The sequence below is a fragment of the Hipposideros armiger genome, unplaced genomic scaffold, assembly GCF_001890085.2.
Source record: "Hipposideros armiger isolate ML-2016 unplaced genomic scaffold, ASM189008v1 scaffold_410, whole genome shotgun sequence".
Lineage (NCBI taxonomy): Eukaryota > Metazoa > Chordata > Mammalia > Chiroptera > Hipposideridae > Hipposideros > Hipposideros armiger.
The window spans coordinates 1,230,852-1,245,515 of record NW_017731760.1 but is presented as its reverse complement, the minus strand read 5'-3'; the positions used below and the strand labels follow the sequence as shown (position 1 = coordinate 1,245,515).

General features: G+C 40.3%; 1 protein-coding gene across 7 annotated transcripts in view; it reads right to left on the bottom strand.

Annotated features, from left to right (window-relative positions):
• Nucleotides 1-10,253, bottom strand: part of CEP70 (centrosomal protein 70) — a 76,841-nt gene extending 66,588 nt beyond the window's left edge. For 2 of the 7 annotated variants that reach the window (XM_019663894.1, XM_019663895.1), the window contains exons 1-2: nt 10,151-10,248; nt 7,979-8,081 (exon numbers count right to left, since the gene is read on the bottom strand). Coding sequence is in view for 3 of the 7 variants with exons in the window: in XM_019663890.1 (XP_019519435.1) it covers nt 8,013-8,020 (8 nt within the window). In the remaining 4 variants the exon portion in view is untranslated. Of the gene's footprint in view, nt 1-7,978; nt 8,082-9,643; nt 10,114-10,150 lie in introns of those variants that run through there. The other 5 variants (XM_019663890.1, XM_019663893.1, XM_019663898.1 and 2 more) reach the window with 5 other exon arrangements.
• Between the last annotated feature and the right edge of the window lie 4,411 nt (nt 10,254-14,664).

Sequence of the window (14,664 nt, the reverse complement as noted above, 5' to 3'; positions counted from 1 at the left end):
GAGCTGGCTTGGGACGCCAGAGGGCCCCGGTTTGGATCCCACATATGAGGGCCAGTGACACTGCCCTCTACAGCTAAGATGCTGAACAACAGCTCGGCCTGGAGCTGGGCTGCCGTGAGTCACCATGGGTTGCCATGGGCTACTGTGAGTAGCCAGCAGCCAGCATGAGCGGCCGTCCAGAAGCCGGCGACTGATCTGCCTCGCCCAGGAAGAGAGCAATGGTGGTGCCAACTTGGGCCAGTGAAGCAAAGTCCTCCACAACTAGACTGAAAAACAAAAGGACAGCAACTTGTCTGTTCTCCTTCCCCCAATTCCCCAGCGCTGTCCCCACCCCCTAATTCCCCAATAAAATAAAAAAAATCTGAATAGAGCTGTAACTAGTAAGGAGACTCAATCAGTAATCAAAACTCTCCTGACAAAGAAAAGCCTTGGACCTGGTGGCCTCACTGAGGAATTCTAATAAATATTTAAAGAAGAACTAACACAAATTCTCAAAATTTTCCCAAAAAAATTGAAGAGAAGGAAAGATTTACTAACTCATTTTACATTACATTAATATGAAAGTCAGACAAAGATAATACAAGAGAATTAATGACCAATGTTCCTTACAGAATACTGATGCAAAAATCCTCAATAAAATACTAGTAATAAATACTAGTAAACCAAATTCTGCAGCATATTGAAAAGATTATACACCATACACCATGATCATGCAAGAGTTATTACTGGAATGCAAGTATAGTTTCAACATATGAAAAATGATCAATGCAATACACTGAATTAATGAAATGAAAAAAAAACATATGATCATCTCAACTGATGCAGAAAAGGCATTTGACAAATCCAACATTCTTTCATGGTAAAAACACTCAACAAACTAGGAATAGGAGGAAACTACCTCAACATTGCAAAAGCTATATATGAAAAACCCACAGTGAACACCATATTCAATGGTGAAAGACTAAAAGCTTTTCCTCTAAGATCAAGAATAAGGCAAAGATGTCCACATTTGCCACTTCTATTCTATTTGGCTAGCCTAAATTCTAGCCAAAGCAATTAAGTGAGAAAGAGAAGTAAAAGGCATCCAAATTGGGAAGGAAGAAGTAAAATGATCTGTTTGCAGATGATATGATCTTATATGCAGAAAACCCTAAAGATTACACACATACACACACACACACACACACACACACACACACGAAAAATTCATCAAAATAGCAGGAATCAAAGTCAACACACAAATATCAATTACATTTCTATATACTGACAATAAAAAATCCAAAAACAAAATTAAGAAAGTTCCATTTATAATAGCACCAAAAAGAATAAAATAGGAATAAACTTAACTAAGGAGGTGAAAGAATTATACAATGAAAACTACAGTAGTCCCCCCTCATCTGCTGGGGATACATTCCAAGACCCCCAGTGGATGCCTGAAACTGTGGCTAGTACTGAACCCTATATATACTGTTTTTTCATATACATACATATATATGATAAAGTTTAAGTTATAAATTAGCCACAGTAAGAGATTAAGAAAAATAACAAAACAATTTCAACAATGTACTGTAAAATTGGAAAGCCACATGCAAAAGAAACTAATTTTTCACCATACACAAAAATTAACTTAAAATGGATCGAAGACCTAAATATAAGGCCTGAAACAATATAATTCATAGACAACATAGGTACCAAACTTGCAGACCTTGGTCTTAGCAAGGATTTTCTGAATATAACCACAAAGGCAAGGGAAGTAAAAGCAAAAATAAATGAATGGGACTATATCAAACTGAAAAGCTTCTGCACAACATAAGAAACCATCAGCAAAACAAAGAAGTAATCAACCGAAAGGGAGAAGATATTTGCAAACATCACCTCCGATAAGAGGCTAATATCCAAAATATATAAAGAACTTATACAACTCAACAAAAAACAACAATTCAATTTAAAAATGGGTAAAGGGCCCAAACAGACACTTCTCCCACAAAGACATACAAACGGCCAAAAGATACATGAAAAGATGCTCAACTTCACTAGCTATTAGGGAAATGCAAATCAAAACCACAATGAAATATCACCTCACACCTGTTAGAATGGCTATTATCAACAAGACAAATAATAAAGTGCTGGAGAGGTTGTGGGGGAAAAAGAACCCTCATACCCTGCTGGTGGGAGTGTTAATTGGAACACCCACTATGGAAATAGCACGGAGTTTCCTCAAAAAATTAAGAATAAAATTACCATATGACCCAGCAAATCTGAAAACATTTATCCATAAAAATATACGTATCCCTATGTTCATTGCAGCATTATTCATGGTGGCCAACATATGGAAACAACCCAAGTGTCCTTCAACAGATGTTTAGATAAAGAAGATGTGATACACACACACACACACACACACACACACACACACACACACACAATGGAATATTATTCAGCCATAAGATAAAACACTGCCATTTGCGACAACATGTACGGATCTTGAAAATATTATGCTGAGCGAAATAAGTCAGATGGAAAAAGTTGAGAACCATATGACTTCACTCATTAAAATTGAAAGCAACAAACAAACAAGAAAAAAACTCACAGACACAGACAACAGTACAATGGCTACCAGAGGGGAAAGAAGGGAGAAAGGAGGTAAAAAAGGGTAAAGCGAGTCAAATACATGCTGATGGAAGATCTGACTTGGGGTAGTGAACACATAATACAATATACAGGTGATGTATTTTAGAATTGTATACTTTAAACCTATATAACTTTATTAACCAATGTCTCCTCAATAAATTTAATTTAAAAAATAAAAAGGAGGCCTTTTGAGCTCCTTCTTTTGCTCAGCCCGCTCCAAATTCTTTGGAGTGTACTTTCTCTTCTAATAATGGCCCTTGAGCCACTCTCTACTGCTCAGGCCTGCTTTTCCTTCTTTGAAATATACTTTTTCTTTTAATAAACTGCTTTTTCACCACTTAAATAAATAAATAAATAAATAAATAAAATAAAAAGGGGAAAAAAAGTTGAGAAAAAAATATACTGTAATAAAAGTTATGTGAATATGATCGCTCTCTCTCAAAATATCTTGTGCTGTATTCACCCTTCCTTTTGGGATAAGTTAAGATGATACAATACCTACATGATGATATGAAGTGAGGTGAATGACATAGGCATTGAGACATAGCATTCATTAGGCTACTATGAGAGTTATTTTAACACAAGCACTGTGATATTGCAACAGTGGATCTGATAACCAAGATGGCTACTAAGTGCCTAACGAGAAGGTAGCGTATACACTGGAAAAAGGGATGATTCACATCCCAGGTGGGACAGAGCAGCACAGTGCGAGAGTTCATCATGCTACTCAAAATGGTGCACAATTTAAAACTTATGAATTATTTATAAAATTTTCCATTTAATATTTTTGAACCACAGTTGACCATGGGCAACTGAAACTGTGGGCAGCAAAAACTATGGATAAAGGGGACTGCTGTACAAAATATTGCTCAAAGAAATTAAAAAGATGTTAATAAAGGATAACATATCCTATGTTCATGGATTGGAAGACTTATTATGATGTCAATACTACCCAAAGCAATCTACAGATTCAGTGCAATCCCTATCAAAATCCCAGTGACATTTTTTGCAGAAATGAAAAGCCCATCATAAAGTACATATGGAATCTCAAGGGACCCCAAATAGCCAAGAAAATCTTGAAAAATAAGAACAAAGCTGGAGGACTCATACTTTCTGATTTCAAACTCACTGCAAAGCTACAGAAATCAAAACAGTGTGGTACTAGCATAAAGACAGACATATAGACAAATAACATAGAATAGAGCCAAGAAATAATCCCCTGCATACCAAGTGTGATCAAACAATATGGTTAATGTTTAAATTTAAAAAAAAATTAATTACACTAAAAGACACATTGCCATTAAACTCCTTCAAAATACTGCCCCTCGCTTTGAACACACTTTTCCCATCGTTCTTGCCACTTTCTGAAGCAGTTCTAGAAGTCCTCTTTTGCAAGTGTCTTTAGTTGTGCTGTCGTGGATGCCTCGATGTCCTGAATTGATTCAAAACATTTACCTTTCATGGTCATTTTGACTTTGAGGAAGAGCCAGAAGTCGCATGGTGCCCGATTTGGTAAATAAGCTGGATGAGGACACACCATAATGTTTTTGACAAAAACTGCTCATACCAGAAGCGATGTGTGACAGAGTGTTGTCATGAGGGAGGATGAAACCATTTACCCATTTCTCAGGCTGTTTTCTACATATATTGTTTCTTAAACGCTCTAAAAAGCCCTTATCATATTTAGAGTTCACTGTAGTGTTCCTAAGTACAAACTCGCACAATTCCATCAAGGTCAAAAATCACAATTTATCACCTTGCTGTTAGATCTTGATTGACATGCTTTTTTCGCACGAGATCTGGATGATTTCTATTGAGAACTCTGAACCTTGGGCTCAGGATCATAACCATAGACCCAAGTTTCATCTCCCGTGATGACACGCCTTTTTTTTTTTTTTTAATTGGGGAATAGTGTTGGGGAATTGGGGAAGGGGAACAGTGTTGGGGAATTAGGGAAGGGGAACAGCACTGGGGAATTGGGGAAGGGAAACAGCCAAGTTGTTGTCCTTCAATCTTAGTTGTGGAGGGCTCAGCTAGCTCAGCTCCAAGTCCAGTCACCATCCGGCCACCCGTCGGCAGCTCAGGGCAGCTCAGCTCAAGGTGCAGTGTTCAAACTTAGTTGTGGATAGGCGTAGCCCACCATCCCATGCGGGAGTCAAACCGGCAACCTTGTTGTAAGGAACATGTGCTCTCACCAGCTCAGCCATCCTGCCACCTGTTGGCAGCTCAGCTCAGGCACAGCTCAGTGGTCCATGTGGGAATCGAACTGGCAACCCTGTTGCTCAGAGCTCGTGCTCTTAACCAACTGAACCACTTGGCCAGCCCATGACATGTCTTAAAAAGCTGGAATCTGAAGTGGCTTGATCGAGTAAATCCAACGAAACTGACAAACGCTGTTGCTTTAGTTCAACAGTCAAGACGCGTGGAACAAATTTCCCACTCACTTGCCTTATGTTCAAACCTGTTGTTAAAATGCTTTCAACGGAATCATAAGAGATGTTCAGATCCTCAGAAATTTCCCTAATAGTCGATCACCCATTTGATAGAATCCTTTCACTTATTCTTTCAATATTCTCCTGGGTTTTTGATGTTGAAGGACATCCTGATCTCTCCTGGTCTTCTCGATTCACAACCATTATGAAATCGCTTGAACCACTTGTAAATGATCGTCATGGTCACTGTAGCATCACCATAAACTAATTTCAACATTTTGTGTGTTTCTTTAGCACTTTTCTGCAGTTTGAAATTTCATGTTAATGCATTGTTCGTTGTCCATCATTTACAGCACACTTTAAAACACACCTTCTCTCAATTGTAGCTCACACCCGAATGACTGCACCGAACAAGTTGAAACTTATCAAACACTGTTACTAAGGTTCCACACACCGCCTCCCATATTGAATATCCCTGCCTTTCCATTGACTGGCACTTGGCAGCAGCATTCACTGTATTTTTTTTATCACACCGCATACCTACAGAACTAAGAATAAATGATGGCTGAGAGAGAAAAAGTAGAATATGTAATAACTATATGCTCTGACAATAAAGATAAAGTACAACAATTTAAAAAAAAAAGAAAAAGGGAGAGAAGAATGGGAAGAATTTAAGCACAAGAAAAGTTTGTTTTCAGTAATCATATTGGTGGTGATATCAGTGATATAATTCTGATATTGTTGTGTGTGTAAAATGAGATGAAACAAAAGAGTAATTACAGGACATTCTATCATCTCCTATGTTCTCAAGAACCAGTATTCTTGATATGTAAAAGGGTTACAGATATAATAGAGAAATTAAGTAATAAGCTCTATAGTTTCAGTTTCAATTGGAAATATTCATATGAACTCATGAGATATTTTATCTTTAATGTGTGTGTCTATAGACAGATAGATATAGGTATCCTAGCTCTGCCTACTGAAAAGCCTAAAACAGTGACTGACCCAGGGCCCCTAGCAAACAGACTATGATCTTGAAATGCTATTTCCCTCTAAAAGAAACCCGTTTCTTAAAGAAATGGAAGATTTCAGATTGGGGACAGAACTTTCAAGATATCAGACAACAAGGAAGCTATCAGAGACTAGTAGGGTCATATCAAAAGGATAGGCTTGGATAGGCTCCCCCAGGCCAAAGATGAGACAAAATGACTTTAAATAATGATAATAATTGCAATAAACAAAAACCCTTCAAATACATTTAAATTCATGACCTTATACGGATATTAGATTTTAATTATCTTCAGAATATAAGGAACCAATTTATTATCTTGAAAACTGGCAAATAAATGGCACGAATCAAACATTTATGCTGCCTTTCCTAAAGGAATTATACTGCTGCCTATCCAAATGATAAATAAGGGACTAGTATTCCAACTAATAAGTGAAAAAGACATGATAGAATTACAGTACCAATATTTTGCAACCTTCAATGAATAGATACAGGCATCAGGTAACAACAGCTTCTGAGATCAGGAAGAGAGAAACAATAACACATTATGCGCCTCCTATGGTCTTGCCAACCACCACATAGAGTATTGCCAAAGGGATTGAATCTGAGTCTGATCCAGTCTGGAATCCAGCTACCAATGTGCAAGGCAGAGGACCTTATTGAACTGTAAATGATGATACAACAGCAAAATCCAGACTGTAGGACATACAGGTCAAATGACCCAGGTTCTGAATCATATAAATTGTAAGGAAGAGAAAAGAATAGGGAGAAAACCTACAGATTAAAGGAGTTTTTTGGGGGTTTTTTTTAAGTTTAATGGGCACAACTACATTATAGTGTCTAGGAATATGCATTTATGAAAAAACTTTTTTCAAAACACAATGAAGCAATTACTACAAAAGTCAGAAGAATGGCTGCTAATGGGAGTACAGAGGTAACTGTGATTGGGATGGGGCAATGGAGCAGCTCTGGCATGGCTAGTATGGTTCTACACCCTGACTGGGTGGTATTATCTTTTAATAATTCGCTAAGCCATACATTTGGTATGTGTATTTTTTTCTGTTTGATTTCATAATAAAAATTCATTTTACAATAAAAAGATTTTCTTAAATAACAATAAATACAAAAGTAAAGAAAATATTAACCAAAACTAAGCTGGTATAGCTAGCTCTGTGGCCATACTGCCTGGGTTCAAATTGTGAATTCTGCCACAAAGTCAGAAAAGTACTAATCTCTCTGTGCCTTAATTTCCTCACCATAAAATGAGGGTAATAAAAGTATTTAGCTCACAGGGCTGTTGTGAAGATTAGGAGAGTTAATATACAGGTATACCTCAGAGCTATGGCAGGTTTGGTTCCAGACCACTGCAATAAAGTGAGTTGCACACATTTTTTGGTTTCCCAGTGCATATAAAAGTTATGTTTACACTATATGGTAGCCTATTAAATGTGCAATAGCATCATGTCTAAAAAACAATGCACATACTTTAATTAAAAAATACTTTATTGCTAAAAAATACTAACCATCCAAGCCTTCAGCAAGTCGTAAACATTTTGCCAATGGAGGGTCTAACCCTCAATTTGTAAAAACACAATTATCTACAAAGGGTAATAAAGCAAAGCACAATAAAATGAGGTATGCCTATAGAAAAGAAATAGAACAGTGTCTGGCACACAGCAGGACAGAGGAGGTGATTAGAGTTTGACCAGTTATCTGTGTTATCTTAGTTACTCAATCTCTCTGGGCTTCAGTTTCCTTAACTGAAATCAAAATATCTATCTGAGAGGATTACCGGGAGGCCAAAAGGAAATATATGTAATGTACTTAGTACAGTAGTCAATAAATAATAGATCCTTTCCATGGCCTCCCAACATCTAGAGAGAGTTATCTGTCACATTAGACATACCTCAGTCATAGCACATTCCTCTTGCACTTTTTACCTGGTCATTCACGTTGATCTCAATTAAATGGTCACCCAGTGAGTCTCAGGTCCGAAACTGGATCTTCATCTAGGTTTAAAAAAAAAAAAACCAGACCAAAATCTTAAAATGTTCAAACTCCTAGGGGCACCCCAGTTGGGACCCCCTCTCATTTCGAGAGATGTAATTTACTGCTCTAATAAAACTATCCTCTGCTACAAACTTTGAAAAAAAAAAAAAAGTTCAACCTCCTAGTAAGAATGGTCTTGTATTATTCCTAGAGCAGGCATCCCTGGTACTAGTAAACACTGAACTGAAGCTGAATCAACTGAAGTAACTGCTTAATGGACTCCAATGTTCAACACCATGTGCCTTTTCTTTTCTCTCGTTTCCCCTTAACTTTCCTCTCCCTGCTGGCAGCCCAAATCTATCATCATTTAGCATCAATTCTGACTTCTGGCTTCAAAGGTAGAATAATCTTATTTGCAAGGGTCCTGAAAAGCAGCACACTCAGAGAGACAAATACCACTGAACACAAAAGGCAAAGGCAGGAAGAGAACTATCTCCTCAATTCCACCTGTGACGAAGTCCTCCTTTTTAGAGGTCCATGCTGTGAAATTAATGTGCCAATTGTTTCTAGCAGCATTTCCCACTCAGACTGTGATAGGACACAGCTGGAACTTTGAGTCACAGGAAGAGACCAAAAGCTTACCAAGGCCAAAGCAGAAACTGTAGGTTTAAGGAGTGTCATAACATACCTAAAGTGAGACTGGGAATGGGAGTTGCAGGGTATGATTGGTTTGTCCATGGCATAGAAAGCCAAGTGCAAAGAAGCAAAACACAGCTATATCTTCCAGCAACTGTGAAGGTTTCCCAAAGAGCCCTTTGGTAACTTGCCCTTTACAGTCTAAAGTCCCTGTAACTGCACCATTCATTAAAATGTAATTATTTTACACCACTTTTTGGGCAGGAAAGCTGGAAATAAACCATGGTGAGTAACTATTCTTTCTCAAATGACTCACATTAAAATCTGTAATTAGGTTTCTCAAAAGCATTTCACATTACTGCAATAAATGGAGCATGCAATGTTTTCAAAGTCTCTACTGTCAATTAAATGCAAAAGCTCTTTTGATTAAACGCAAAAGCTCTATTCCAAAAATATATCAACATGCTGTTTAACAAGAAGACTCATGTTCCTAAGAAGAACTAAGTCTACCACAGATAAAGAAATGGAGTTTAGGACTGGATATCATCTCGAGCAAATCATTCTGCCCCAGAAGAGGTTACACAAAAGGACAGAATACACCTCTCTCCCCTTTGAAGCAGAAGCTGAGGCAAAACTCTAGTTGGCCACCTCTTCCCCAAGTTGGGGTGGGGTAGGCCCGGGTCTACTAGGCAATGCTGAAAGTAAAAAACAACTCATATAGAGGATTGAAATCAATATGGGTAATACCTGCACAGTGTTTAATATTACAGTTAGAAAATAAAGTGGTAGTAGAAACCCTTTCAGATTGGTCTCTTATGTTACGGGTCTCTAGCCTTTCAACATTTCCACCTCATTGATTTTCTTAATAGGATCAAATTAGACTCTGTAAGGTCACAAGCCCCCGGAATCTGGACTGAGCCTAATAAACCGGAGAAAGGATACTCACCTACCCCTTCGCATATACCCTTCCCCCTTTCGCTGGAGTCTTCACTAGCCAAGCAACCTTCTCAGACTCCTTGACACTGAAAAGTCACGGGGGTCTGACTTGGCCGACTCTCGCGGTTGATTATCACTTATCCAGAATCCAGTCTGCGCCAGGTATCATTCTAAGCTTTGCATTTATTGTCCCATTTAACCTTCTCAATCACCATGCAAGGCAAGAATTACCAGCTGTATTCTATAAATGAAGAAGCTGAGGCGCTGAGACGTTACATGAGAAGCAAAAGATCACAAAGGGTGGAGAGCCAGGACTCGAACCAGGTTTGTCAGATCCCCAATCCTAATACACATATTGGGATTTTTAATTGGAGCGAACCCGTCCCAGGCGGCTCCTCTCTGGGGTCCCCGACAAGGGTCGGTTTTGACCACTCGCAGGTCCCAGGTGAAGCCAATTCCGGGATGATTTAGAGGGGGGCTCTGACCGACGCCTCTGTGAACCCCGAGAGCCACTCACCTTCTTCAGCCGCCTCCCCTCACAGCAGCGCGCCCAGCCCGGCTGGCTCTGCCGCCTTTACCCCGCCCCCGCGACCGTTACCGCGGATTGGGAGGCAGGCCAATCGAGCCGGAGCACGTCGAGGGACCGCCCTCTGCTCCGCCTCCGAACACCGGGAGCGATTTTCTCGGGTAGCACGGGGAGGCTGGGACAGCCCCGCGCCCTCTGGTTGGCTCCGCTGCTGGGGGCGGGGCTTACTATTAACGTAGACGCGAGATGCCGCGCTTGGTTTGCTGTCTGCGCCTGCGCACTCCCATCGCACTTGCTACTCGCTTTGGCTTCGCAGGAGTTCTATCACTTCGCTGGACACTCAGTTGCCAAAAGAATTCAGAAGTACACTTTTGAAGAGGTGGGGGAGTGAGGGCCAGGCCTCGTGGCCAGCGCAGGCTGACCTCCACACAAATACACATGCCGTGACTGCGAGCTCTTGCTGCAGGACCGTCAGCCTGTTCTGTAAGTTCCAGATGTAGCTGAGCACAGCAGCGCCTGGCATTTGGGAAGGACCCCAAGAAGTGTTTGTTGATGACATTTTATGTTTCCATTCAGCATTTTCCAAATCTCCACGAAGCGTCAAGCCCTACATTGGGCTACAAAAATGCAGAGGTGGCTGACTGGAGATGCTCAAAGTCTAGTTAGGGAGATGGGTATACACTTTGAAATTAATATACAGTGTCATGTGATGAGAGAAGGGTGTAAAGGTTGCAGAAGGGAAAGAGAAGGAAGATTATCCAAGTCCGTCACTTTAAGTCTTCCTCAACGAGTGGGCCTCAACCCTCAGCCTGGGGAGTTTTGGAAACTCTTGATGCTCAGGCCCCAGACCAATTTAATCAGAATCTCCAAAGTCATTTTGTAAAGCTGCCCAGTTAATTCTGATGTGCAGCCAAGCTCAAGAAATGCAAACCTAAAGGAATACTTAAGAGTGATTCTGAATGGCGAATAAGAGTTCCCCAGCGGTACAGGGAGGGAAGGTATTTAGAGCAAAGTTCATGTGCAAATTAAATAACTCCACTGTACACTATTATAATGCCTAGTTCACAAGTGCTCAGTAAATTTAGCTTTTTTTTTAAATTAAGCCTGGGTCTCTTTAATACAGCTCATATCTGCCCTCCCCAAAAACCTAACTCCCAAAGCATTTACAAATATAATGGAATTTACTGAGGGCTTCCTGAGAAAGCTGAGTGTTGCATCATCGGAGAGGCAGAAGAGGGAAGCCTTAGCAAGTGTACTAAAAGAGCTGAGACTTTATCCAGGAGGTGATAGGGAACTATAGACAAGTTTTCAAAGGGGGCATAAAATGGAAAGGTTTTTGTTTGGGTGTCTTCAAGCCTAATTTTCTTGCATCCTGATATACAAGTAAAAACTGTAAAAACAGCTCCACAGCGTACAAATATGGTCACTGCTTTATTTTTTCCACAAAACGAGATCAATTCAATCAGCTCTATTTCTCAGTTTAACAAGTTGAGAATATACAATTATGGTCCCTGCCCACCATTTTCAAAAACTCAGGGAATTAAGTGATCCAAAAATTCCTAAGGGAAAATCTAACTTCCATATACAAGGCATCTCATCTGCCCACCGTTGACATTGCATTTTATAGCCACATGATGTCGCTGTTGACAACCTGTATTTTCCAACTGGTCAAATGATGCACGTCAAGGGAGGTGCAGTTCCCACAATGGCCAACAGGGATCTCCCAGGGAAGGAATCAGCCATGGTATCTCCCACAAGAAGGCCTTACAGTCACAGCTCTTAGGTTACAATACTTTCAGGCCCATACTCAGCCTTGTCCAGGCAACTGGGTCCACTGTGAGTTTGAGCTCTGTGTCTGCCCCATGCAAACATGTCCTGGGTTCCAAATAGAAAAAGGGGTTACCATAATTGGAATTGGCAGTGGGGTGGATACTCCTTGAATCACATGGGTTGGAAGGTGGAGGCATGTCTACTTAAGTAAAACAGTCCAGTGAGGGGCGAGAGGACAATAGATGCTAGATAGATAACCAGCGTCCTTCACAATCTTCAAAGCACGAGAAGGCTGATTACTCTGTATTTCCTAACTCTAGAGCCTTTCTTTCATTACTCTTGAATTTTGTGCGTAGCAAGTGGAGGGAAGGAAGCTCTAGAGCTCTGTCCTCCAAAGGAATTCCCATCTTATGGACCACCAAAGGTACAGCCTGTCCAGCACCTCTCTTTGCTAAAGAAGGAAAAGACTCTGTATGCAAGTTATCTTCAGCTCAGCATCCTGCTGCATTAGTCTTAAAAGTTTTGTATGGGCCTCATCCACCCATCAAGATTCTAATGGTTCTAAACACTTATTTAAGATCCACTCATTTAAAAGAAGTGTATAAAGCACCTGTTATGTACTAGGAATTGAACTAGATTATGTACTAGGGATTGAACTAGATGCTGAGTTTACAGTGGTGAGTAAACCAGATATGGTTCCTGCCCTCACAGAACTTAGTCTAGTTGAGAGAAGAAATATTAAATAAACACAAATAAGCATATAATTATGATAAGTGCTATGAAGGAAGAGAACAGGGGTGTGTGGAGAAGGCCTTTTAAGGAATTGACATTAATGAGGTGTAATCAAAAACTACGGTGAATGCTGCTGCCAAGTGCCATCCAATGGAAATGCAGGGATCTTCAGTAATGAGAAGTGGCACATCAAACCTTAGTAACAGAGTGTGACAAGTTTCAACTTGTTCAGTGCAGGTTGTTGGGTGTGAGCTATGGTTGAGAAAAGGTGTGTTTTAAAGTGTGCCATAAATCATCTTCCATCACGACAACGCTTCGTGTCACATGTCACTTCTGGTATACAGAAATTTCCGTCAAATAAAAACATTACAGTGTGTCCTCATCCACCTTATTCCCTGGATCTGGCACCGTGGAACTTCTGGCTCTTCCCCAAAGTCAAAATGACTATGAAAGGTAAACGTTTTGAATCAATTCAGGGTATCGAGACAGCCACGACAGTGCAACTAAAGACATTCACCAAAGAGAACTTCCAGAACTGCTTCAGAAAGTGGCAAGAAGGATGGGATAAGTGTGCTCAAAGTGAGGGGGAGTATTCTGAGGGGGATTAATGGCAATGTGTTTTTTATTGTAATAATTTTTTATTTTAAACATTAACTGTATTCTTTGATCACACCTCGTAAACAGAGATCCAAAGCCAGTCTTCATTTCAGCTGCTTTCCTCTGTGCTTTGACTTCTCAGTATAAATTATAGCCTTCATTAGCAATTAAACAGATCTTTTTGTTTCTGAACTTCTAAATTGATTCTCAAATTTTCTCCAAGGTACAGAACTATCAGGTTTCTTCCCACTACAAGGAGTATGTCAAATATGAATGGCATTTGGTGATGAATTCTTGAAGATTCTTCAGCTCACAAGTCTTTTAGACTTAAGCTCCTTTTTCACACTAATAATTTGTTTCTGCCTCCCACATGAGAATTCAAACTCCTGGGGACATGGATCATATCTTACTGTTTCCATCACCTAGGATAGTCTCTGGCACATAGTTGGTGCTCAATGCACTGTTAAATTTAAGTCAGATTTATACCGGGGGGGGGCATTCATCTTCAGCAGTTTTTTTTTTTTAAGATTTTTATTGGGGAATTGGGGGATGGGTACAGCGCTGGGGAATTGGGGGAAGGGGAACAGACAAGTTGTTGTCCTTTTGTTCTTCATTCTAGTTCTGGAGGACATTGCTTCACTGGCCCAAGTTGGCACCATCATTGCGCTCTTCCCGGCGGAGGCAGATTAGTCGCTGGCTTCTGGACAGCTGCTCACAGCGGCTGCTGGCCGCTCATGCTGGATGCTGGCTACACACCGTAGCCCATGGCAACCCACTGCTGCAGCAGGGGCTGCAGCCTATGCCCTCGCCAGCGACTCACGGCAGCCCAGCTCCAGGTCGAGCTGTTGTTCAGCATCTTAGCTGTAGAGGGCAGTGTCACTGGCCCTCATATGTGGGATCCGAACCGGGGCCTTTTGGCATCCCAAGCCAGTTCTTAACCAACGCGCCACTCAGCCGGCCCTCAGCAGTCATTTTCTTATATGAAGGACATTAAGCAAAAAATTCAGGGAAATATAACAAACACTCAAGAATCTATACCGAATAACAGTAGTTGTATTAATTGAGCCCTTAAAATGTGCCAGGCTCTGGGCTAAGCACTTTCATTTTCTTACTTGTTGACTCTTCCCAACAACCTTAATGTAAGTACTATTATTATCTTTATTTTACAAATTATCAAATTAGAAAACAGAAGGAGAAAAATGACTTGCTAAGGTCACACAGTATGTGGCAGAGCCAGGATCTGAAACTAATATTAACCACTTGACCATACCATTTCCTGTGATGGGCATCTGCTCTACTATAAAACTGTATGCATTTACTCCCATTTGCAATTATTTCATCTATCTGTGTAATAGTTATCTATTGACATATAACAAACTACCCCTAATTATAGCAGCTTAAAACAG